Here is a 27,416-nt window from a genome sequence, read left to right on the forward strand (position 1 = left end):
CCATAAGGGCCTATATATTATTTTCTTAATGGATAAGAAAGATTCTCTTATATCGTACATGCAGATTTTTTAGAATTTGCTTTCTGCATTTTTAAGGTGGAAATCTGTTGCCACATATTCACCAGTCTCATTCAGTCTCTCCCACTCAACACAATGCCTGAAGTGAATGATGATAAAAATAGTTAAACTTTACATTTTATAGCTGAAGCCCAGAAAGTTAGTTAAGTAACTAGTATGTTTTGTCTCCTATGGTCTGACTAGTCCAGAGGCTCACTATATGTACATCCTGACTGACTTGGGGTCAGAGAGCACTGGACATGGAGTTAAACAAGTCATACTGTTTTCAAAATGGGAATAATGCTCAGCTCAAAAAATTGTTGAGGATTAAATGAAATGAGTTTGAATGCATTCTGTGAGTGGTAGAGAGCGAAATAATTACTACTTACATGATTTTATATTAGGTCACTGTAGTTTCCAGTAGACTGATTTCTGCTAGGTGCCGTCCTGTATACTACTTGCACAAGCTTGGGGTGGAGCAGGAAAAGTCAGTCATAGGCCCTTCAGTACACGTATCCTGTTTTCTTGGTACATTAAATTCCTGAGTGAAAAAAACAACACGAGGTAACAACTACCAGAAACAAATACTTTGGAAAAACCATCCTTCTAACAAACAACTACTTCAAAATTAGAAGTTTTCTCTGGGGGATAGAATCAGGCAGATAGAAGTTTAAATTTTTGGGAGGTAGTCCAAGATAGTGGTGTAGGGAGCTGCTTAAATCTACATATAAAGCAATTGTTCTTGAAGAACTGAGGGCTGACAGACAACAGCTTCTGTACAACGAGAGGAACCACACAGAGAAACGTAGGCTAGAGACCAACACAGTAATGACAGGAACCCCACCCCCAGTGCAGCAAACTACATAAGGAGGGCTATCCTGGAGGAGGCTGTGTGCAGGCTTGTCCGCCCTGGGGCACAGCAAAACAAAAAAAAAAAACAAAAAAACCCCAACAGTGGTTGAAGGGCAATTAGCCTATGAGTGAAGGAGATCCATTTCCTAACCGCAGAGTGTCAGACGAATGGTGGAGAAACTGCTGGGACTCTGGTGGAAAGCACTGCTGATTACCATTGTTTATGTTCCCCTCCATCTTGATAGTGTAGACTGGAGCAGAGTCCAGGCACTCTAGCTAGCCTGCTGGGACCACCCCAGTGAGCCTCAGGCCCCCACCAGCTCGAGCCATTCCCCCCAAAGGTGCCCTAGCATAGTGTGCATAGCATACCCCTGGCCTGTGTCTGCTCCCAGTTCAGCTTACCATCCAGAGCTGTCAGGCACCAGCAGTCTGCACGGGGGCATTCCTACCAGGGCCACTCCTTCAAGACTGGGAGAGGTGGCTGTTCTGCCTAATTTATAGAAACAAAGGCAAACAAAATGAAGAATATGTTCCAAACAAAAGGAAAGGACAAAACCTCAAAATGGAGAGAAGCATGCTACCTGTAAAGAGTTCAAAGTAATGACCATAAATACATTCAGTAGACTTGAGAGAAGAGTGGGTAAACTCAGGGAGAACTTCAACAGAGAAAATAAAAAGAACCAATTAGAGACGAACAAATGAAAAATACACTAGGCAGGATTAACAGATGACTAGAGGATGCAAGAGAAAGGCTCAGCAGTCTGGAAGAGTAAAGAATCCAAGCCAGACGGGGCGGGGCGGGGGAGAATGAAGTGAGGCTCGGTCAAGGAACCACTGAGAGGACATAGAGTGAACTCACATGCACATTATAGGGGCCCCAGAAGGAGAAGAGAGAAGGGAAGCAAATCTATTTGAAGAACTAATAGCTGAAAACTTTGGGTAAGGGAAACAGCCAGGAAAACAATCTGCAAGGAGAGCCACACCAAGATGTTTTACAATTAAAATGGCAAAAGGTAAAGAGAAAATCTTTAAGGCAGCCAGAGAAAAAGTCATGTACAAGGGAAGCCCCCATAGGACTCTCTGTTGATTTTGCAGCAGAAATTCTGGCCAGAAAAGAGTGGCTGGATATATGTGAAATGCTGAAAGGGAAAAGCTTACAACTATGAATACTTTAGCCTACAAGGGTCACATTCAGAGTTAAAGGAAAGACAGTTTCCCAGACAGGTAAGAGCTGAGGTTCATCACCACCAAACCAGCCTTACAAGAAATGTTAAAGGGTCATCTTTAAGCGGAAAAGTCCATAACTGGAAATAAAAAAAATATATGAAAGGAAAAAAGGTCACTGGTAAAGGAAATAATATAGTAAAGGCAGTAGAGCAGATACTTAAATAGTATGAAAGTTAAAAACAAAACCAGTAAAATCAACTGTGTAACTACAATAAATAGTAATTTAAGGGATACACAAAAATGTCAGATGTCCAAAACATAAAATGTGGGGGCAGGGAGTAAAAATTAGTGCTTTTCAGATGTGCCTGAACTTAAGCAGTTATCATCTTAAAATAGACTAGTACGTATACAGGTCAAGATACATGAGCCTCATGGTGACTACAAACCAAGAACCTACAACAGATACAAAAAATAATAAAGAGAAAGGAACCCAAACATAACAGAAAATGGTCAGACCAAAAGGGAAGAGACCAAAAGAAGAAAGGAGCAGAACTACAAAACCAGAAACAACAAAATGGCGGTAAGTACATGTTCATCAATAATTATGTTAAATGTCAACGAACTTGAAACCTAAGACAGTTAGTGAGAAGGCTAATTTCTTTGGCGCCTGGAAGCTGCATCCCAGAATCTCTTAAATTCTGTTAGGAGGTGGTTTTAAAGATGAAAAACATGGAGATGTTCTACCTTCAAACACGTGGTATTTTCCAAAACAATGTCAGCCCCCACTGGGAGTGCATTAGATTTTTGACTAAAATGGGGTTCACTTGTGATCAGTTTGTTCATTTGACCCATTGACTGTTAGCAAAAAATGTAGCTAATATTTTATATTATTAAATGTTGCATTTGATTTGGAAAAAAAAATGAACTCAGTGCTTCATTCAAAAGACATAGGGGGTGGCTGAATGGGTTTTAAAAAGACCGTCTATATGCTGCCTACAAGAGACTCACTTCAGATCTAACGACACATCTGTTGGAAGTGGAGGGATGAAAAAAGTTATTCCATGCAAATAGAAACAGTAAGACAGCTGGTGTGACAATACACATATCACACAAAATAGACAAAGACTGGGGGCACGTGGGTGGCTCAGTTTCAGTGTCTGACTCTTGATTTTGGCTCAGGTCATGACCTCGGGGTCCTGAGGATCGAGCCCTGCCTTGGGCTCCACACTCAGCACCGAGTCGGCTTGTCCCTATCCCTCTGCTCATCCCCCCATTTGCACTTGCTCTCTCTCAAATAAATAAAATCTTTTAAAAAAAACAAAGACTGTATCAAATGACAAGGGCATTACATAATGATAAAGGGGTTGATCCAAGAAGAGGATCTAACATTTGTAAATATCTATGCAGCCAATATAGGAGCATGTAAACATATAAAGCAGAATATTAATAGACATAAAAGAGAGAAAGTGCCAGTAATACTTTAATAGTAAGAGCCATTAATACCCCACTTACATCAATGGATAGATCATCCACAGAGAAAATCAGTAAGGAAACACTGGCCTTAATAAATGACACTTTAGACCAGATGGACTTAATAGATACATACAAAACATTCCATTCCTCCAACTATAGAATACAGATTCTTTTCAAGTGTACAAGAACGTTCTCCAGGAGAGATTATGTTAGGCCACAAAACAAGTTTCAATAAATTCAAGAAGATTGAAATACCAGGCATCTTTTCTGATCACAACAGTATGAAACTAGAAATCAATTACAAGAAGAAAACTGGTAAAAACACAAACACATGGAGACTAAAAAACATGTTATTAAACAGAAAGTCAATGAAGAAATCAAAGAGAAAATAAAAAAACACTTGGAGACAAATGAAAACTGAAACAACTCTACGAAAGCCATAGAATGCAGTAAAAAGCAGTTCTCAGAGGGAAGTTCACGGCAAAATAAGCCTACCTCAAGAAACAAAAATCCCAAATAAACCTAACTTTATATCTAAAGTTAGAAGGAAGGAAATAATAAAGACTACAGAGGCTAGCATTGCCCTGATACCACAAGACAAACCATACGAAAAGAAAATTACAGGTCAATATCCCCAATGCCCATAGATGCAAAATACTCAACATAGTATAGGGAAGTCTAGCTACAGCAATCAGGAAAGAAAAAGAAAAGGTATCCAGATAGGAAAAGTATTAAAACTCACTATTTGCAGTTGACATACCCCATAAAAAACCCCAAAGGCTCCACCAAAGTACTATCATAACTATAAACTAATTCCGTTAAGCGGTAAACGGGGGCCTGGGTGGCTCAGTTCGTTAAGCATTCTACCCTTGATTTCGGCTCAGATCATGATCTCAGGTTTGTGGGACTGAGCCCCGCATCCGGCTCCACACTCAGTGGGAGTCTGCTTGAGATTCTCTCCTTCTCCCATTGTCCTCCCCCCCTAAAATAAGTAAATCTTTTAAAAAAACAGTATACAAAATTAACATACAGAAATCAGTTGTAGTTCTAAGCTATTAGAAAAAAATTTGAGAAAATAATCCCATCTATAATTGCATCAAAAAGAAGAAAATACCTGGGAATAAATTTAAGGAAGTGAAACCTATACTATGAAAACCGTAAGACACTGATGAAAGAAATTGAAGATGACACATAGCATGCTCGTGGAGTGGAAGAACTGATATTGTTAAAATGCTCATACCACCCAAAGCAATCTACAGATTCAATGCAATCTCTATCAAAACACCAATATATATATATATATATATATATTTTTTTTTTTTACAGAACTAGAATAATCCTAAAATTTGTATGGAATCACAAAAGACCCTCCAATAGCCAAAGCAATCTTGAGAAAGAACAAGAAAGCTGGAGGCACTGTGCTGATTTAAAAACCTATTCTATTATATAACTCTAGTAATTAAAACAGTATGATATTGGCATAAAAATAGACCTATAGATTAATGGGACAGAATAAAGAGCCCAGGAATAAATCCAGGCATATCTGGTCAATTGATCTATGACAAAGGAGCCAAGGATGTACAATATCTCAGTAAATGGTGTTGGAAATACTGGGCCACTATCTTATACCATATAAAAAAATAAATTCAAATGGATTAAAGACTTGAATAGGAGACCTAAAACCATAACCTCCTAGAAGAAACCATATGCAGTAAGGTCTTTGACATTGATCTTAGAAATATGTTTTTGGACCAGTCTCCTCAGGCAAGGGCAATGAAGGCTTATTAAAATCACAAGCAGGATCATATCAAACGAAAAATTTCTGCACTGCCAAGGAAACCCATCAACAAAACAAAAAGGCAACCCACTTAGTGGGAGATGATACTTGCAAATCATACATCTGATAAGGGGTTAATACCCAAAATATATAAAGAATTTACATAACTTGTATCAAAAAAACCAAATATTCCCATTAAAAAAATGGGCAGAGGACTTGTATATTTTTCCACAGAAGACATACAGACGGAAGAGGTACATGAACTGACGCTCACCGCCGTCAATCAAACCGAAAGCAGAGGATCACTGCACACGTGTTAGACTGACTCTTATCAGAAAGGAAACCGAACATGTGTTGGTGAAGATGTGGAGAATGTGTATTAGAATCAGATTTGAAGGCTAAATAATTTTATCAGTCACGGATGTTAAAAAAATTTAAGTTACTAGAAATGGGTGTCATTTTCATCATTAACCAAACTAAACCATTCTCCTAAAACACACCCCAATATTTTGCACTCGTTTCGTGTAAAACAGAAACTGCCATATTATAGAATGCTTTTTGCACATCATTTTGTCACCCAAACATTTTCAGAACAGAGACCAGGGTTTTGTAATTTTCAATACCTTTATTACATCCAGTGCAGGGCTGTCTGCACGTAGCAGGAACCCAGATGCTGCTGACCACATGATTCAGCACAGACAACTTTTGATGTAATTGCTCAGTGTTAGACTGATGGCTAAAGAGGAAACACATTGGTACCAATTAGTTTGTTCCACAAACATTCATTGATGGCCATTTGTGCTAGCCCTGTGCTAAAGCACAAGAGACTAGAAGGCGGATGAGACCTGCTGGGTGCTCCCTGTCGGCTCACCTCCAAGTAGTGGTCATTCCACCTACAGACCATGGACCCTTGGGGGCCCTCCGAAAGACACGTGTCTGCAGATCCTTAGCAAGCAACGAATGGCCCAGACGAACTCTTGCACATTTATTTAAAAACATTAGTGAATGTGTATTTAGCTGTCTATCATTGTATTTTCTAAAGCAGAAGGTACTGATTGGGAGAGGATTTAATATTTACACATTAAAAAAGTTCACATGAAAACACTGTAAACCTCTGACGCAAAAGTTTGAGAGTTGTAAGAAAACAAAGCTTAAAGAGCCAGGAAAGCATTTTGGACAAAGAAACCATTATAGGAATCTTCAAAGAATTACTAGCACCTCTAACCTGTACCTCAGGTACAAATAGATTTCCCAGGTTTGCAAAGGACATAAAATATTTGCTGCTTTTATACAAAGAGGATCATTATAAACCATCACATTTACAGAATACAAATATTGACCACATACCAGATTTTTTTTCATTAAGCTAAGGCTTGTGCCAAAATTTTCTGTGGACTTTTACCCCCAGAGCAGAGGAGATGCCCCCCCACGACTGAAGTGTTGGGCCTAGAGCCCGAAAAGTCTGCCACATGCTCAACAATTCTTTGAAGTCTCCCCCGTTTTAAAAATTCATATGAATTTTAATTCTGTTCCATAACATTTACTTAAGTGTAATCTTCTAAATTATTCAACTGTTTCCTCAAGTTTTTTCTAGAAAATCAATGTTCAAGGAATATAGGTTATATTTCAGAAGCAGGGCTGTAGACAGGGACCTCCAAGTATATGTAACAAAACAAAATTTTCCAGTGGGTTTATTATATGTGTAGGCAGGAAATGGGAGCAACACTGAGGTGTCTCTCCCAAAAATGGAAATAAGATAATCCTTTGACTATCAAACAATAAGAAACACACAATGGATCAGAGCAGAAGCAATCACACGCCGGCGGAGGGGGCCCAGGCAGGCTCAACTGAGACCAAGCTGAAGGTCTGGCAGATCTACGGCATGTGCCGATCAGAGGCTGATGTGGAGAAGCAACTACCAGCAGCGACTCTCCAGCATCATCCAGGGGAAGAGCGCCCCCTGGTGCAGCGACTCTCCGGCATCATCCAGGGGAAGAGCGCCCCCTGGTGCAGCGACTCTCCGGCATCATCCAGGGGAAGAGCGCCCCCTGGTGCAGCGACTCTCCGGCATCATCCAGGGGAAGAGCGCCCCCTGGTCCACGGACAGGAGCATCAGCAAGTTTATCCCCGCAGGGAGATGGCTGCATGAGGCAACTTGCTTCCCTGGCCCAGAATCCATGCTCACCAAGTAACCGCTGATCATAATCTGACTTCCCAAGAAGATTTGCCTAAAGGGAGAGAATGATTGATAATTATATTTCCATTGTAAATATAAAAAAATACATTTACAAAAAAAATATCAGTTACTGTGAGCTTGGTTAATGTGAGTTTCCTATGAGGTCCACTTTCCATGTGCTGACATACTAGGTCTGTAAAGATCTTATCAGAGCCTGTAAAGATCTCATCAGACTCCAGATGCATCAGGTTTGCCCAGATGGTGCCACCTTAAGTGGCCACTGACCGTCCCCAGATACAGTCCACTCGACTACCATCAGGCTTCTGTACCTGCGCTGTCCAATATGGCAGCCACCAGGCACACGTGGATATTGAGCACTTGACATGGGGCTAGTCTGAACTGAGATGTGCTGTAAGTGTAAAATACACACCAGATTTCAAGGACTCTGTACCCCAAAAAGAATGTAAAACATCTCAACAATTGTTTTTTCTAAGATAATGACTACATATTGAAATGATAGAATATTTGGGATATATTGGGATAAGTGTTAATAAAATAATTGCATGTGTTTCTTTTTCCTTTTTAAAATGTGGCTAGTCGAAAACAGATACTTCACTTACATGGCTCACATTATATTTCTATTGGACATCACTCTTCTACGCAAATAATGACAGTATGTTTGACTTTAAAGTTTGCACTATCTCCTTTCTAATGAATTGGACTTGGGAAGACTCAGGAGAGGCCCAGTGGTGCCTGTCTGACATTGATATCAATCAAGCAGAATGAAGTGGCCATTCCTTATTACTTTACTTTAAAACGGCCAATAGCACTAGTATTTTAGTCCTTACAACAGGCGCTGATGTCTTGTGCAATTCCCAACTGCGGGAACCATACGGCTGTGGAGTCGAGAGGCCTGGGCTCAAAGCTGCCTTCTACCTTGTATTAGTCAGAACTCTGAGCCAACTACCTAACTGGGGCCCCTCGCTCGCTCCCTCGTGAGGTGCAGATAACGGTACGTCACCCGAAAGGACTGTGCCTGCACCGAGCTCTGCCTACACCGATACCTGATGAGTGAATGCTAGAACCAAGAAGCTAAATCTTCGATTTCCTAGTAATTTAGCATTATGATTTCCAAAAGATGGAGTTGTAAGGTAAATATCAAAGATAAATATGTGAAAAGATAGGTTTTTATTCATCAAAAGTTAACAGCAACAGGCACATATTAAAATGAGTATGGCAAAGCCTTTTACAAATGGCTTCACACTCAAGCTTTCTCCCAAGAAAATGGCTGTTGCGACAAACTGTAAACATAATCGATAAACAGTCTTTTACAGTAACAAGGGAAATACAATTGAACTAAAAGAAAGCACCGGTTTCTCTTAAAACTAGATTACAGTTGTGCTTACTATACATAAAACAATTTAAAACAAATTACAAAAGTGGAATGTTTGAAGTTTTAAAATTAGTCCTTAGATTTTGTCCTAGAAAACATCTGTTCACATCAAAAGGCCCATCAAAGGGTGACGTTTCATCAAAGGGGGGGACAAGAAAACAATGCACTTTTTTCAAATCAAAACAAGAAGTTTGGTCACTTAGCTGTCTGCATAGTTTAAGGCAACTGGAGCAGCCTGTCACAGCTCACCACCTCCCTCCCCCAGTGTGGCTGCGCACTGTGGCACATTCTAAAATAATAAATAGAAGCTTACATTGCAAATCTTTCCCGCATGGATAAATATAACACATGCACAGTCACACATGCACAGACATGCACGCAAACATCCACACATTCACACACAACATACCTCTCACTCACTGCAGCGAAAGGGACTGTAGTACCCTTGCTCTGAAGGACACACTTCCCCATCCCACTTTATTTCAGATTGGCAAATACCCTGAGCTGATTATGGTGTTTTAAACATTCCACCTTTTCCTTGCATGTGCAGGTCAAGTGTACAGTAGTGAAAACAACATGCAATGTCTTCACTGCAGAATCATAATACAGCTAGGACACTGGTGTTCTTCCCCTCCCGCCCCAAATTAAAAACGAATCGTTAAAAAAAATTGCATTGCCAAACAGCACTGGAGTGAAAGCGTGGCGGTACTCTATGATAAATGCTCAGGTTCCAGTGCGCAAAATAAAACTCTAGCAAATGGGAGGCTTTGGTGGCATCCAGAGAAGAAAAAAGGCAAACCCGGGGAAAAGAGCTGCGGGTTCAGTCTGAGCTTTAAAATTCAGTGGTTCCTTCACAGTCATGCTCCAAGGCAACGTAGAACCAGGAGTTCAGAGCTGATCTGTAAACATCGAGTCTTGCAGGAGGCGGCGGAGGCCGGGCACTTCACATGTCCATCTTCTCCGAGAGAACTCAGTGGAAGGTACAGATACACGATGTTGCATCAGACTGGTTCAATTCCAAGAGATTTCTGCCGGAAGGTACAGTTCAAGTTTCGTGGTTCGAGGAACAAATGCTTCGAACAACTCGTGGCACACCGCAAAACTTCCTCTGTTACTCCTTTCCGGTTCGCTCCTGCTGGGCTTTGCATATTCAAGGTTTCACACGAAAGCCAAATGCATATTGCTGGATGTTCGGGTCTTATAATTAAAAAGTGGGGTCACGTGATCCGAGAGGGGCCACCTTGGGAATAAATAACGCTGGCCTTGTTCCTTCGGAAACCTTGGCAGCCAAGAGAACGTCCTCTCGCCTCGAGACCCCGTTTCACATTTCTAAAAACCTGCAGGAGGCAGTCTGTCCCGCTGCTGCTGGGGGCTATGATAACCGATTTTCCTGAGGTAATAACTGTGAGTTCAACTCCTCGAACGCAGCGTCCGTGTCCTCACTGGTGGACTGTTCTCTCTGCAGCCCCTTCCAACTGGCTTTGTTCAGCCCCATATGTCCGAGCATGGTCTGGGAGAGCCTGGTATCGGAAAACCTGGCCCATTCTGTGAATAAAGGCTCCACTAGGTAAGTCATGAAACCTTGAGAAAATAAGAGAAAAAGGGCATTAACATATATGCTGACACTTGATCTTCAAAACATCTACGCAGTGTGTATTCTCGTCAGTCCTAATCCAATATCACGTACGTTTTCAGTGTGTGTGCGCGTGTGCGCGTGTAAATTTACCCAACTTCTCTGAAGAACCTATTCAGGAACTCAGTGGGACTTTAGGTAAAGGTGAACTACAAACGCATCAAATCTGTTCTGGCGATTCCTCTCAGCTGCACAACCACATCCTATTAGAGCAAACACTCAGGGGCCCTCTCAACTCCGCGGAAAGCAGGACAGACTGTTCCAGTGAGCCAGCTGGAGGCCGAGAGGGGTCTTCCAGGCCTGCGGGGACGAGGCGGGAACTGAAGTGGCACGGGTGGTGGCCGCTCTGCTTTAGTCCCTCAGGGATGGCGATCTTCACACCTGGTCATGCTTACAACTGGCCACTTGATTTAAGTCAGAGTTTACAGAGCCAAACTCATGACAAAATTCAAGTTCTGTCACTGCTATGTAACGGTTTTTAAATTTTCTTCACCTCCAAAACTACTACTTCTCAGCAAAAGACCACACGGACCACAGACCACATAGGTTACATTTAGGCAACAAAACAATCTGGAATGAAAGCAATTAGCACCTACTACTTTTAATTAGAAAAGTGCCACAAATCGTGGTGTATGAACTAGTAGTTAATATTGGAAATAAGGCTGTCTTCCATTTCTTCCATTCCCTCCATACATATTAACCAAGAACTGACTATCGGCCAGGCACTGCTCTAGGGAGGCCAGGAAGGCAGCCGTGAATAGACAGACAGGGTGTGCCCTCAAGGAGTTGTGCTCTGGTGAAGAGAAAGAGGTAACAAACGGAGAAAAATGTCACCACTGCCGTCAAAGAAAGCAGCAGCTTTTTGGGAGCTGTCCTCACACCACAGCGTCAGGCTGAACCGTCACCCAAAGCCCTGTTTTTCCAGGTGCCAGAGTGAAGTCGTGAGCAGCTGGTGTTTTATACCCAAGTGCAGAACCTTATTACCAGGGTTTTACGTGAGTTTCATCTTATTTGATTCACCCATTATTCCAACTGGTTGAGAGCTTCTGAATCTTGCCTGCAACATCCAACAATCCAGAAGTATTAGTTCTGGCTCTAGGTTAACCTCATTCTTTTAGCTCTGAAGTACCTGGTAGCAATGAACGGACGGGGGTGCCGGAGGGCGGGGAGCTTTCATCACGGGCTTTTGAGAATCCACTTACTGTGCCAGCCCACGGGCCTCTCTCGCCTCCACAGACACTACAGGCACCATGTCAAATGCCTTACTTACCCAGGACATGATCTTTTCTTGTTTAACAAAACTATTATTCCTATCAAAGGAGGAAACTGGGTTAATTAAGCATGACTTCTCCTTACTGACCCTACGCCGGCTCTGAGTAATCACAGCATTTATTCTGTGGTCCCATGATTCACCCTAGAAACAGAATCCTTCCAAACCCTATTTTACTTGTGATTTGATGTCAAAAAGTATTATGCCACGGAAGCACGTTACCTTCTGAATTTCTAGAAACTTTATCTTTCTGAAGTCTGGGTACACATTTCTTTACGTTCACTAATGCTCCAAGGCCCTACTCAACACCAACTACCGAAATCATGCGCGTCCCCCAACACCTTGCTGACCTGGCACATGTCCTCCCACTTTACACTCAAAACCCCACCGCCCACGCCTCTGCTCTCGCACAGCTGCAGTCACAGCACATCCGTGTTTCCCGTTACCGCTACGCTCGTGTAGCTAACGGTTCTCCGGTGCCCCCTGCCTCCAGGGGCAGCGCCTGGGAGCCAGGAGACACATGCATCTGGTGCTCCGGAGGCCTGGAAAAGGGCCGACTCTGCCTGCGGAGAGTGGAGGGTGGACGAGGTGGCTCTTCCAGAAAAACGAGTCAAGCAGGCAGGTGGGAAGGACGGCAAGGCAGAAAGAGTGAAGGGGCGTCACGGATTTGGGGAAGGGACCGAGTCGCAAGCTGCTGAGGGGATGTGAGGGGCAGCTGCTGGGGAGCAGCCTCAAGAGACAGCTCGAGGGAAGATTACCAGAGGCTCGTGCGGGAGGCTGAAGAATGAACCAAGAGCGGAGCTAAGAGACACGAGGAAGCAGTAGCGGAGCTGCTCTTCACACTATCTTCCCACTTACTCAGTGGTCCCCTTTCTCACTTCAGAACGGCAACCCCCGAGTCATGCAAAAGAAGCTTCCACGTGGGCAAACCATGTATTCTTTCAGTGTCAGAACAGACACAAAGTTACTGCTGCCTACTTTGCAAAAATCATGGTTTTTAGGACCTAAGATCAAATTAGAGCAAATTATAAGAGCCAAAAGGGGTAAAACTGGCAAAATTTCTTCAACTAAAAAATAGAAACGAGCACAATTTTAATATTATATATTTCAAATGTATCTCTCTTCTTGACAAAATTAAAGTCAGTGGCATTTTTCTAACCAGCTATGTCTCAAGTACGCATAGTTACCGATCTGGATGTTGGCAATAGATTCAGTCTGACGGTCACAAAGTGGACTCACACCCAAATGATACTTCTTTTCTAGATCTCCTAAAATAAAAAAAAAAATAGAATTATTAATGTGGAACATACCTATTGCTTAAATGTATAACTAGAATCTTCATCTTACCTATAAATTCCTTGGGAAAAACATGACACACTTAATCCTCATGAGAGGCTAGCTTCTAAATTAGTTCTTTTTAAAATTTTTAAGTTATTCACAGATAGAAAAGGTTGCCAAGCTGATATCCTATTTTAAATGGAGAAGATGAAAAATTTCACTATGTGTTACCCCAAGACTGTAATCCTGTCAGCATTTTAATTTAAAACTTGAGATTTCTAAAAGGAAGGTGCATGAAATGAAGATCCATGGTTCCTGGCTTTAAGTCACTAAAAACTTCCCGCACGTTCAGACGGCCACACCTTCCACGTGGAACAAAGACGGAACAAGGTCAGGGGAATCTTTCTATAGAGCGAAACTTCCAGCCTGATCTATGTCTGTTTATAAATGCGTACATACATTCGCATCCGATCATTTCAAAAGCGAACTAATTTCCAAAACAGATGCTTAATTTGTACGTGATTTGTTGTATGTACACCTACTATGAATTGTCGCTAGAAATACCAAGCGCCTCCTGCTGGACTCCTGCAAATGTCTGGGTGAGTTGATCCACGTGATGCTAAGAAGGGAACTGAACAGACTACCGACCACTCAGAACTGCAACTCGCCTTGATGGAAGAATTCCTCTGTGACTTTCTCACTCCATTGCTTGCTTAATTCCCAGGTCCGACACGGGTTACAAATATCGGCACATTTCAAAGCCATCTAGCACGCAAAATATTAAAAGTCTTTTAAGAAAAAAGTAAAAATCAATTGTACTAAGCTTCAACATATTCTAATCATGGGAAAAACAACATCTTAATAAAGAAAAAGAAAATACTGCAACAGAAAATTCACTGTCTTCTGTACTAATTTCAAGACACTGTTAGGGCTATACACATGCTTACTAATACCCAAGAGCCATGCCAGAGGACTGGACTAAACATAAAGCTACAAATAAACGATCTGATGCTCTCTCATTTTTAAGATGCAAGAACTGATTGAAATGTTGTTTGTTGGTCAGCACCCTAATCTCGCCAAAAATTGTTTTCGTTAGAAATCTTGAGTATGAAAACTACAAAAGCAATGGTGCTTTCCTTTTTTATTTATTTATTTTTTACGATTTTACTTATTTATTTGAGAGAGAGCGAGCCCGCGCAAGCAGGGGGAGAAGCAGGCTTCCTGCTGAGCAAGGAGCCTGACGCGGAACTCGATTCCAGAACCCTGAGATCATGACCTGAGCTGAAGGCAGATGCTTAACCGACGGAGCCACCCAGGCGGTCCCATCAATGGTGCTTTCCTAAGGAGGAGATTAACCTTCTGGAAAGTGTTTCACTAACGGAAGGAGATTCCACAGCTTTCCCTCAAGATCTGACCACTTTGAAAGTGACCCCAGAAGATTTCTGTTTTATTCTAGTGGTTATGTGATTTATCCTAGAAAGAGAATCTTTCCCAGCCCCATTTTACCTGTAAAACCAAATGCCTATGCCTGGCGTCTTCTAGGCTTAAGTCACCTCTGTCCAAATGGGACCTAAACAATGACAGATACTCATTTTGGCGACTGATGTCTGTGGCTAGTATCAAAGCACCTATCTGAGTCTCCATCTGTTGCCTGGAATTAGAGAAATATAAAGAGAAAATACAAGACTTTCAATTAAATAGTTACTCTTGATTTTTCTTCTTAAACTTAATACTCTAACTGCCATTCAACTTTAGACCTATCAAAAAACTGAATTAAAGAATTCATTAAAAAAACCTACTAAAACAATCAAAACTAAAACCAAAGGGGCTTGTAGGAAAATAGCAATATGTGTACATTCCAAAAAGAGTGCTTTTATTTTTTCGGCCAAGGAAGAATTATTTGCCTTAAAAAAGTCTATATGAGATTGGTATGTTATTTTAGAAAATTCTTTGCTGGGATGTGCTGAGGGTAAACAACTCTGGTTTATTTTTTGGTGTCTGAGATCTGAAAGGCAGAAGGTTGGTTCGAACGGAGAAAGAACAGCCCATTCAACAACTAATTCCTGCAATTATTCTGACTGAGATGCTCGATTATACACTGATAAAATCCCACCAATCTGATAAAGTTTAGATAAAATTGTATTTTCAGGGTCAAATTCAAGAATCAAAATTATCTGAATGCATATCCAACTTTTCTGGAAAGGAAAAGGTAACGTGTTAATACAAATACATTACATCATTTTTAAAACTGTCTCAAGTCAAATAACAAGAGAAATAAACTTAAAAAAAATCCCTGCCTTTCTTCCCCTCAGTGGGCCACAGCAAACATGATCCACGTATAAAGATCAGTAAAGAGCTGTCAGCAGATTAAAAGGCTCAAGTATTGGATATTAAGTAAAACCCTAAATAAAGGAAACATGAAAGAATGCTATTACACAGCGCTCCTTATTTTCAGTTTTTATCAACCGAGTTAATTCTCAAACGTAAAACATGCCAAAAAAGGGAATAAAGCAAATATTTTAATCTGCCCTAATCAAGAAAAAGATAATTTATATATATATAAAAACTATGGTTTAAGCTATTTTTATATTTGTACTACGGCAAGAAACAATTTTACTTACCAGAAGTATTGTCATAACTCCAAATGGTATCCGTGAATAAAGATTTAAAAAAATAAAAAATAAAGGCCAGCTTTTTTCTCATGGTCATTACACAAAATACTTAAGTTTTTAAAATAAAGTTGTTTTAAAATATGAAAGGGAAAAAGGAAAGAACTATGATAGTAACTTCAATTTTAGTACCCAAACATATTTTTATGCCTCACTTTGTTTCCTAGAATTAGATGGTTTATACCCATTTACGTGGTTTTCTTAAGAGCACTGTCTCTCAGTGAGGCATTAGTAAAAGCTTTTGTTTGTGGATCAAAGATAAGAGATTTTGTTAACCACTAATATACTGGGCTCATTTGCACTGATGCTTTTTATTAGGTTTTCAAATGGCCTGCTTAACATTACATGGTCTTTTCTTTAAAAATTAGTATTTTCTGTTCTTTCCATCATTAATTTATCCTGTAGCTCCAGAAGCGACTCCAGGACTCTGCTACTGAACTACAAAGCATTCTTTTTACTTCTTATCAGTTTCCAAAAGCTCCTGAAATTTACTTGAATGAGTGTATTTATTATACAGAATAATTAATTTCTTTACACCTAGAATGTATGGTTTTATTCAAATGAGTATAAAATGGCAATATGTAATACTATTTACATAAATAAGTAGTAAACTGTGACTGAGTCACTGTGTATTTGGAGTGAATTTTATAATATTCAAATCTATGGAATGAGCCATAAAAATTCACTAAAAAAAATTAGTCTATACTGTAGAATAGGTTTAAATTACTAGAAATTTGATATAAATTTGTAAAATAACTTAGCTATTAAATTTAACAAAAACTGAAAACTGTGGAACACCTGAATAACTTTTAAAACGTTATAAAATTGTTCTGCCAGCTTAATTTCCATAGTTCGTAAGAAATTAGATGTGTCTTAATCCAACCTACCGGCTTTCTGATGGCATATGTGAAAATAAACCAGATTCTCTCAATAATCCCACTGCAGATCTCCAGTGGTGATTTTCCAGTACTGAGGTATTCTACGAAAAAGGGCATATCTGAGTTATTTAATGGTAAGTCTCTTCCTGAACATAAAAAATTATTTGTCGGTAATATTAATCTGGTTAAAATTCTAACCTTCATTGAAAGTGTCTGTTTACTACTTTGACTCCATTAAAACACTTTCCAGAATGCAAGAATATTAAATTGCATGGCAGAATTGTACTAACCTTGTATAAAGTTGCCAAGTAATGGTTGGTTTTAATGAGGAAAGGTTGATTAACACCTGGATGGTCCAGATCGTGGGTGGCAGCCGCAATTAAGCTCAGCAAGACATCCCAAGGGGTTACAGAACCGGCAAGCTGAAGCGTGACGGGAGAATTAATTACAGACGTGTTTGAAATCAACTCGGTACCATTAATGTAGTTTTGAATTAGCCCCAAATAGCAGTGTTGAGTCTCCTCCTCCTTCGTGGTTTTTAGACGGTTCATTTAGACCACCAAGCACCTGCCAGGTGACGCCTTCGTCATGACGCTGGTGGGCACGGCCATAATAATGGTGTGTATCCTTGCCCACGTGGAGTTCATGGACCTCGTCCTTATACCGTTTCATTTTAAACAAGCTTACTTAAAATGACAGCTAAAACATAACACCATCGTTTTGCGAAACGGGTTTAAAACAAACACAGGTTTGTCTACTGTTGTTACTGTAGCAGACCTATGAGGTCTTCACATTTTTTTTATTGTTGTAAGAACACTTACCCTGAGATCTACCCCATTACCAGATTTTTAAGTGTACAATACAGTACAAGACCTATGACTGAGGGTGCTTACTTATCAACAAATTGGTTACCAGACTTCAATTAAGAATCCAAAACGTAAGGTTATTTCTGTGGTCCTAATATTTAAGGAAGCTACTGAGTAATCATGGAGAAGTCTATGTCCAGTGTGTAATAAAGTCCTCTCCCAACGGATGGATACATTCAGAACAGTGTTCACAATGTATGCACCTCAGAAAGGGCAATCTTGTAAACTAGCAATTACGATGTTACTCTCAATATTCATTGCTAATCTTAGCTGATACAATAAAATAATCACAAGAAGTAAGTTTCTTACCTGGCTGAAATTGTCAGTGATAAAATAAATAACTGAAACTGTCAAATGGTAAGAAATGATCACGTGCATACATCACCTGCTTTTCATCAGTCACCTCTCATTTTTTGGCCAACTTCTACTCATCTTTTAAGGCCTGACTCCACTGACCAGATCCCCACCTTGCTCTCTGCCTCCAGCCCCTAAGCAAGCAAATGACTGATTTGCGTTCCTACAACACCTCGATGTCCTGCCATAGTGACACTCTGCAGGGCATACTTTTATCTTGGTTAACATTAGGGCAACGCTCTCTACACTCATGGGACCCTGCGTCCTACAGTAAAATATTTTGACCATATACTATCAACACAGTTATACTTACTGATTATAATACTGGATTAATATATATTGCATATGATAAAACAGAGGTGAAAGTTGAAAATCTTTAAATTATGAGATAAAAAATAAATTTAGATAAAAATTCTAACATTTTTCTTCCTATACCAGAATGGACTTTTTTCCAACCCCTATGTCAAGTTCATCTCAGACTGAAAAAAAAAAAATCATCTGAAGGCTTGAATCCCCTGGAAAACTGTATGCTGTTTGAAGGCAGAAAATCTGCATTATTTTGTATTATCTATAATTGCTATGTGGAAAGGCTCAATGGATGGAGAGGATGGTGAAGAAAATGATTTCTTCTTTAGGATATGCAAAAGCATTTAAAAAATAAAGATGTTTAAAGCGCTGCTTACTAATCGAGATACAAAGGAGGCGTACTATGGGGGCAGCTCCCCTCCCCGACAGAGACGTGCGGGCATGGCTATGGGCGTCTTACGAACATGTAATTTATTAAGCGATATGCACAGGAATCATATTCTCATGAGAATGAAAACACAGGGGAAGCGGCAGAAGAACAGACACGCACTCTCCTGGGAGAATACAGTAATCCAGAATGAGACTTAATAAAAGAATTAATGTATCATTACACAGGACATCAAACAATCTCAGGAAGATTTAAGAGTTGACCATTAAAAAGAGAAACATGAGAAGGAGCAACTGAATTTTTTAAAGTCCTGCGAAGGGAAAGTAAGTTGTAAGTTGAAAATAAATTCACATGAAAAAAATTTTTTAAATAAAAAGCATTTCTGCTTGTAAAAAAATTTTCATCAGAAAGAAAACTTTATGAGCTTTATAACAAAGACAAAGAAATCAATGACATGAATACAATTTTTTTAAGTGCATTAAAGCCAAAGGCAAATGTTATTTCCGTTCCCGTGAGTCTATCTGGTAACACCGACAGCACCGAGTCATGTGACGTCCAAGAGCCAGACGTCACCTGCATCTGCAAAGCTATCATGGGCCCTTTCTCAATAGTGATGGTGAGGTTTCCTGTGCTCGGTAAAAAACCTCACCGTTTTTGTTGTTGCGTTTAAGTGCTAATAGGCTCAACTAAAACCATGATAATCTGCATAAGTTCAGCTATGAAAACATAAAGAGCAAGCCCTAAAGTTAGAGCTGATGCAAGTACAGAGAGAAGGAACTTTCCCTAACTTTCTAGTAATTTGGGGGGCTATAAAAAGAATATTTCTTTTTGCACTTAGAGTCCGGGAATTAGCTCTTACACAGGAATCGTACATAACTGAAGGCAGGTTTCTCACTAAATACTGTACCTAAGCCTTTCTATTTACGATTCCCTCTGCGCTGCATCTTTCTACGGCTGACTCACCCCTCAAGTTTCCCCTTTCGGTTTTGGTGTTTTCTGACCACTCCACCTGAAGCCGTAAATGCTTGCCATCCACTGGCACTCTCCAGCACATTCCTCTATTTCTGGTTCTCCAAAGCAGTAATTACTACAATACACGTCAACATTCTAAAGATATTTATTTGTCAGAGAGAGAGAGCAGAGAGAGCGCACAAGCAGGGGGAGCAGCAGGCAGGGTTGGAGAAGCAGGCTGCCGCTGAGCAGGGAGCCCGAGGCGGAACTTGATCCCAGGACCCTGGGATCACGCCCTGAGCCGAAGGCAGACGCTTAATGACTGAGCCACCCAGGCGCCCCATATGTCAACATTTATTTATTTGTTTAATGACTGCTTCTTCCACTGGGACCTTTCCTGTCCTGTTTACCACTGGATTCGTAGCACTGGAAAATGTACTCAATTAATGAACGAAAGCACGTGAAAGCATGATGCCACATGAAAGCCTGGGAAGTAAAAAAGATACAATCTTAAGGCTTTTTATTTTTAGAACTTTGAGTGATTCTGTTTTAAAATGTAAACTACAATAAAGGAGAAGGGAATTTTTGCATCTGAGGGCTCAGTGATTTTATCTCTTTCAGTGAAGCTTCAACTAAGTTCACTGAGTCTATTAGTGATCAAAGTATTTAAAGGAAGAATTATCAGAGCTACACAGGCAAAAAAAAAAAAAAAAAAAAAAAAAGTTTAAAAATTAGTATTGCCAGAGCTGGACAGGTAAGACTGTTCTTATTCATTTGTATCCACAAGGTCCCCATCCTGCATGTTCTCTGCCCCTCCGGCCCCACCACTGCCTGGCATCAACCCTAACTTCCGAGCCCCTGGATTCTGGCTGGGGGTGGCCAGTGGACGACGGGAGGGGAGAAGCCCTCACAGACATGCTCACTAGGTTTATTAACTTCCTGTGTCTCACGGAACAGGAAACTTAACCATCATCATTCCTGTGATTACTTACTGATTTCTCCCAAAAAACTCTCAAACAGAGCCTTCAGGCTTGGCCCAGAGTTTTCTAAAGTTCAATTAAAAAACTGGGGCACTTGGGAGTACACATTTGTCAAAACTGTACCCACGATCTCTGACAAATAAATAAAATCTTAAAAAAGGGGGGGGGGAACGCCTAGGTGGTTTAGCTGGTTAAGCGTCTGCCTTCAGCTCAGGTTATGATCTCAGGGTCCTGGGGTCGAGTCCCACCATGGGGCTCCTTGCTCAACATGGAGCCTGCTTCTCCCTCTCTGCCGCTCCCCATGCTTGTACTCTGACAAATAAATAAATAAAATCTTAAAAAAAAAAACTGATACCCATGAAATGTATACATTATTGCATATGACATTTAAAAAGCATAAAATTGCTTTTTATTTTTTTTATTTTTATTTTTTTTAAGATTTTATTTCTTTGACAGAGAAAGAGACAGACAGCGAGAGAGGGAACACAAGCAGGGGGAGTGGGAGAGGAAGAAGCAGGCTCCCAGGGAGGAGCCTCATGCAGGGCTCGATCCCAGAACGCCAGGATCATGCCCTGAGCTGAAGGCAGACGCTCAACGACTGAGCCACCCAGGTGCCCCTGAAATTGCTTTTTTTAAAAAAAAAGTGATGCAGGGTGCCTGGGGGGCTCGGTCAGTTAAGTGCCCGACTCTTTGATTTCAGCTCAGGTCAAAACCTCAGGGTTGTGGGACCGAGGCCTGCATCAGGCTTACTAGGGAGTCTACTTGGGATTCTCTCTCCTTGTCCCTCCCCCTCTGCCCTAGCCCCCCCACGCACACGCGTGCTCACTCACTCTAAAATAAATTAAAAAAAAAATCATGATGTATATACTTTAAAAATTGGGGTATTTTCACATATTCCACAATCTCTTAAAAAAAATCAGAAGACTGGCGACCATGTGGCTAAATTCTTAAAGTTGGCATCAACTAGCACAAACTGGTTTAGTCAGGCTGCTTTCTTTCTAACATCTAGCCAGAATTCAGATCCCAGGGGAGAAGAGTTTAGAAGCAGGGCTAAGAGCAAGCAAATGTAATTTCAGAACCCTCAGGGGTAGGAATGGTCCACAGGCAAATGTGACTTTCTGTTATCATCTCTGTTGATGATTCCCACACCTGTATCTCCCACCAGATTCTCTCCTGTGCTCCAGACTCTTTGATCCAACTCTCTAGTTATCATCTCCATTTGGATATCACATGAATATGTTTGATTCCACATATCCAAAATGGAACTCATCATCTCTGCCAGGCTTACCCCCCAAACTTGCTCCCTTTTCTACATTCTTTCTCTCCCAGAATTCCACCTTCTACTCAGCTGCCCCATGCAGTCTTCATCGACTCTTCTCCCTATTTCATTCCCCCAAATGCATGCAGACACCATAACCTAGGCACTCTAACTCTCAAGAGACCTTACAGACCACCCACCTCTCTCCTTCCCCAAGGCTACTTGTCCCAGCTTGGGCCGCCAGGCTCCCTCGTGCTGCATCGAAATAAAACAGCTCCTGACAGAGTGTCCATTTTCCTGGGCTTGTCGGAGTTATTTTTACACCACAGTCAGCGTAGTTTCCTAAAGTCTCCTGTTTCCCTTCTGTAGCTCCCCATTCATTCACTGAACTGGACTAATGCCGTCCAGCCCGCCTGGAGCTCACAAGGAGCCTGGTGTAAATGCCAGTGTCTTAACACAGCTCTGGGGAGGAGGGGGGTCCTAGGATCTGGACCTTGCCTGGACTTCTCCAGCCTCGCTCTCAACAAACACCCAGTTCTCCAGCGGCTGCACTTACAAATATAACCACAATGGGAAACTGGATCCAGCCTGGTCTCGCTCTTGTAAAGGAAGGCTCTCATTCTGAGTCAGATCACTAATTTAAGGAAAAGTATTTGAAAGGAAGTCCAAGGCATTTTCTTAGGATTCTCACCCACCGGAAGTGTCGGCACCTTACCTTAGGTTCTTTTAAGTAACAGTGCATGGCCTGAGTAACATCTGCAGCGTGGACTGCATTGTGGTAAGGGTTCTGACTGTGGTAATCTTCTTGAATCATAACTGCATCAGAGAAAAAAGACCCCAGATTTCACTGTAGGTGAGAAGCATGCACAAGTACAAAACTTATGACGATTACGAGCTTTCCGCTTCAAATTTTCACGTGGCTCTCAGCTAACCGTCAGATTCAGAGAGACAATCACCTCATAAACCACGTGGATACCAAAGAATCACCACTTGACTGCTATGTGGTTTGAAATTTTCAGAAGGTATTCCTGCCAACACAATAAATATTTTTCTCCTTTAAAATGTGAATCTATCATTGTGCCAAACTCCCCTTTTAAATGTAATTTTAAAAGTTTCTCAATTTGTTTAAAAAACACTAAAATTCATCCAACACATACTTATTGCACCAAGTACTGTTTTAGATTCTAGACATTTATCAGTGAACAACAATCTATATGAAGCTAAAATATTACAGTTATTGGGGGTATAGGACCATGATCCTACGGGTGCAGCAGTGAGGTAAGTTTTGGATCTGGAATTGGTTTTTCGGTGGTAGGACTGGGCCTTCTGCTAATCGTACTCTCTGCTCGGTGTCTGTTATGCTCTCATGAAAAAGCAGACTACGATTAGGGTGCAGCTATCCCCACTGCCATCAAGCCTGCCGTACGGCCCCAATAAACTAACACTCAAATCTACTGGTCACTAAGTAAAGTGAGCCAATTCCACAGCCGTAAACTAGGACTCACTGGTGAGAAGGAAGGAGCACTGGAATTCTATATTTACCTTACTTCATCCTTTCAAACAACCTTTTCATTACTCTTGTTAGTATCTATTTTTGTATGTGTTTTACAATTTATACCATATATAAGTATAGGATTACAGGCATATAAATTATAAATAAATATACATGAAAAGTTTCTCAAAGGCCTTGGTAATAAATTTATCTTAGTTTGGTATTTAAGAGGAAAGAAAATATTCTCTCCTTCTTTAAAAAAGTAAGAGATAATCCTTCATACTAAGTTTAGCATATTTATTTGGTGAAAAACTTCAACTTTTTTCCTAGCAAAGCAGTCCTAAGCAAATCTCACCCTGCATGTTTAAACATGTTAAAAATAATCTTTAAAGTTTACTGTAAAGAGATTCCTGGGATCAGAAAAAGAGAACACCTAAGTACAATGTAGCTGATTTTTTAAAGTTTGAGCTTTCAAACTTTTTCAAAAGGACAGAAACCGTGTCATCTTTGTAACAGAGCTGTGGTCAATGGAACAGACCGACAGCAGCTTCACCCTGCTCTCCATCCAAGGCTTTGAACCTTCAACGCTTCCTGGCCGAGAGGTGGTGCTCACCCCCACGTGATTTGCTTTGGCCAAGAGGATGCTGTGGAAGTGATGGAGATCCAGTGCCGAGACTGGGCTCCGGGGGTCTGGGGACACCAGCTTCTCTTGGAGACTGCCCACCGCTCCTTGAACAAGCTCAGCTTGTTGTAAAATAAATATTTCCTTCTTTTTTGTTTTTAATGTGAATTTATTAAGGTGCCAAACTCCTCTGCCTCCTTCTAATTGAATGGGAGACCATGGAGAGCTGAGCCACACGAAACCCAGTGCCCCAGCTGAGGTCCCAGGCAAGGCCCAGAGAGCAGCTCGCCTGCTGTCAACTGCAGACCATAAATGAGCTCAGCCAGACCACAAGCAGATTCCACGGCCCCACGGACTCAGGAGCTAAACAGATGCGTGTCAATTCAAGCCACTAAATTTGGAGTAGTTTGTTTTAGAGCAATAGCTAACTGATATAACTGATGAAAATTTAAACAGGTTCTTGTTTAAATCTTATTACTGTTAAATGGGTTAGAATCACTTACCTAAAAATCTACGAAGTTTCATCATATCTAAATGGAAGTACTCAATTAATCCATGAAGACTAAATAAATGAAAGGTTAAACTGACTAGACTGTTTCCTAAAATGAAAGAAGAAGAGATGTTAGTAAGAAATATAGGCTCGCATAATTGCGCTGTGCTTCCAAATACGGGTTTTGAATATAAAACATGGAGAGTACAACTTCCTACCTTTTGCCTATCTAAAATTTACATCCTTCTATTTTACCAGCTATGAACTTTAAATCTCACATCTCTTTTTTTCCATTCTAAGGAAAAAATTGGCTTTGTTTCGTTTTTCTACAACCAAGTAAGACAAGCATTTTCAAATAGATCAATTTTTTGAAAGACACCAAAATAATTACAATGAATAGAAAACTTTGAAAATTGTCCCACACTAGGCTGAACGCAACTTCCCAAAGCACTGAAAACCTGGCTGCACTACCTTCAGTTGCACATCCCTCTACCACGGTGCTTTCACTGAGCGAGGATGTCCAAAGTCCACTGCCTTAGCTCCACTGTGTTAGCGGCAGGTACTGCTTATTCCCAAGGTACAGAGCTAAGAGCAGGATCGATGACTTCAAGATCAAAACTTGGAACTTGACCACTTGACTCCCCCACGCTTGTAGCAAGAAATCTGAGTAGCTGGAAGGGGGGTGGGTAGCGGTCACAAAACTAAGCAGAATTCTATTCTATCACTACACAGCAGTCTTTCTACGTTTTTCTAGTGAAATGATTAATTTACCTCCTCCAATGCCTATTTTCAAGCCTTTTCTACTCTTCTCAAACTTTTGACATACTTCCCGTTCACCCCCTCATTCTCAACAGGCTCAGACTTCACAGAAAATACATAAGCCCTCAAGTTTCCTTTCCTTTTCAAAGCCAATCCCTCCAGAGTTTCTCAGAAACCTTGCTTCGATATCCTACCAACACACTCCACATGCCTCCTCCATCCCAGAGAATCCAAATATCCCTCCTCAGTCGCTCCCTATTTGTTCCAATAAGCATGAGCACAGGGACATGCTCTAGATTTTCTTGTCTTTCAAACAACAAAGAGTATCTGAGTCTGGGCTCTCTCCAGTGTCACCCTCTCTATTCCCCTACATAGCTAAATTTTCTGAAAGAGCTGCCACATGCAGTAGGGACTACCTCACCCTCAACTTCCACTCCTTTGTCACTGACAACGGAGTCAACACTAGTACAGAAATTAAATTTGGAAAAACTACCATTGTTATAAATAATGGTTAGTTTCTCTTCCAAGATGTGACTCTCCATTTTTTAAACCTTCTATTATATTTCTCAAAGTTTTGTAGATTTCCTCTATAGGACACATATATCGTCTTAATTTTTAAAAATGTAAGTTTTAAAGAGTTATAAGTTATTGCCAGCATTTAGACAACAACCATAACCATGATTTTAGTACTCTCTAAAGAAATCCATGATTCTTACAAAAATCTATAAAACACTTAACTATTCCCACATTGCGTATGTATAGTAATAACATTTATGAAGAATTTAAAAGGACCATTGGTTTAATCTCATTACCCCAAACTGACTAAACAATTGTCAACAGAAGCCCATGGCTGAGGAAAAAATATAAATTAACTGAAAAATATTCGAATGAGAAACCCTGGAAAAGATGCAGCAGACCAAAAGATATTCTTTTTAAAAAACCTTTTCAAATCTTTTATTTTTAAGAAACTAAATGTTAAAACGCATCCAAATCCTGGTAACACTCTATTGATATAAACAGGAGCCCATGTGGTTTGGAATCATTTGTGAAGAAGTGAGCTATATTTCAGTTATTACTGCTGTAACAACCAACTTTGCTTGGGTATATACATAGATATTTCACAATGTATGTTCAAGCAAACAATCCAGTTAAAAAATAGAGGATATGAACAGACATTTTTCCAAAGAAGACCCACAGATGGCCAAGAGCTGGATGGAAAGATGCTCCATATCACTAACCATCAAAGAAATGCAACTCAAAACCGTAATGAGATATCACCTTACTTACACCTGTCAGGACAGTTATCAAAAAGACAAGAAATAACAAGTGTTGGTGAGGATGTGGAGAAAAGGAAAACGCCCACTGTTGGCGGGAAGGTAAATTGGTGCAGGCACTCTGGAGAACAGTAGGAGGATCCTCAAAGAATTAAAAAGAGAACTAACATATTATCCAGAGTTTCCACTTCCAGGTATTTATCCAAAGAAAAGGAAACACTAATTCAAAAACATATGCACCCTATGTTCAGTGCAGCATTACTTACAATAACCAAGTGATGGAAGCAACCTAAGTGTCGTAGACAGATGAACGGATAAAGAAGATGTGGTATACATATACAAAGGAATACTACTGAGCCATGAAAATGAAGGAAATTTTGCCATTTGCAACAACATGGCTTAATTTTAAGGGCGTTATGCTAAGTGAAATAAGACAGACAGAGACAGACAAATGCCACAGATCTAACTTATATGTGGAATCTTAAACAAAAAACCAAGCTCACAGATACAGACAATAAACTGGTGGTTGTCAGAGGCAAGGGTTGGCAATGTCGAGAAAATGAGTGAAGGGGTTCAAAAGGTACAAATCTCCCGTTATAAAGTAAGTCTGGGGGATGTTATGTACAGCCTGGTGACTATAATTAATAATACTGTATGGACGGGGCACTTGGGCGCTAAAATCAACAGCAGGTTATTGCACTGATGCAAAAGAACAGATCAGTGATGTGGAATTTAGGGTAGTAGAAACCACCTAAACTGAACAGTAATAACAAAAAAAATTAAAAATGAGAAAGGTTTCAGGGACCTCTGGGACAACATCAAGCACAGTAATATTCACAATAGGGGCCCTCGAAGGAGAAAACAGAAAGGAAAAGGGCAGAAAACTTATTTGAAGAAATAATAGCTGAAAACTTCCCTAACTTGGGGAAGGGAAACGGACATCAGGTCCACGAAGCACAGAGAGTCCCAAACAAGATGAGCCCAAGGTCGACACCAAAACAAATAATTAAAATGTCAAAAATTAAAGATGAAGAGAGAATCTTAAAAACAGCA

The 27,416-nt window shown here is 40.5% G+C and overlaps 1 protein-coding gene across 3 annotated transcripts in view; it reads right to left on the reverse strand.

Annotated features, from left to right (window-relative positions):
• Window positions 1-8,671: 8,671 nt before the first annotated feature.
• The window catches only part of PDE7A (phosphodiesterase 7A), a 109,907-nt gene continuing 91,162 nt past the window's right edge, over window positions 8,672-27,416 (reverse strand). For 2 of the 3 annotated variants that reach the window (XM_040626005.1, XM_040626007.1), the window contains exons 6-13: window positions 24,344-24,439; window positions 22,442-22,542; window positions 16,914-17,045; window positions 16,633-16,724; window positions 14,583-14,727; window positions 13,745-13,841; window positions 12,986-13,066; window positions 8,672-10,476 (exon numbers count right to left, since the gene is read on the reverse strand). In XM_040626005.1, coding sequence (XP_040481939.1) covers window positions 10,268-10,476; window positions 12,986-13,066; window positions 13,745-13,841; window positions 14,583-14,727; window positions 16,633-16,724; window positions 16,914-17,045; window positions 22,442-22,542; window positions 24,344-24,439 — 953 coding nt within the window. In that variant the 3' untranslated portion in view covers window positions 8,672-10,267. The remainder of the gene's footprint in view (window positions 10,477-12,985; window positions 13,067-13,744; window positions 13,842-14,582; window positions 14,728-16,632; window positions 16,725-16,913; window positions 17,046-22,441; window positions 22,543-24,343; window positions 24,440-27,416) is intronic. The other variant, XM_040626006.1, reaches the window with a different exon arrangement.

This window comes from Ursus maritimus, unplaced genomic scaffold (assembly GCF_017311325.1).
Source record: "Ursus maritimus isolate PB19 unplaced genomic scaffold, ASM1731132v1 scaffold_9, whole genome shotgun sequence".
NCBI classification, from domain to species: domain Eukaryota; kingdom Metazoa; phylum Chordata; class Mammalia; order Carnivora; family Ursidae; genus Ursus; species Ursus maritimus.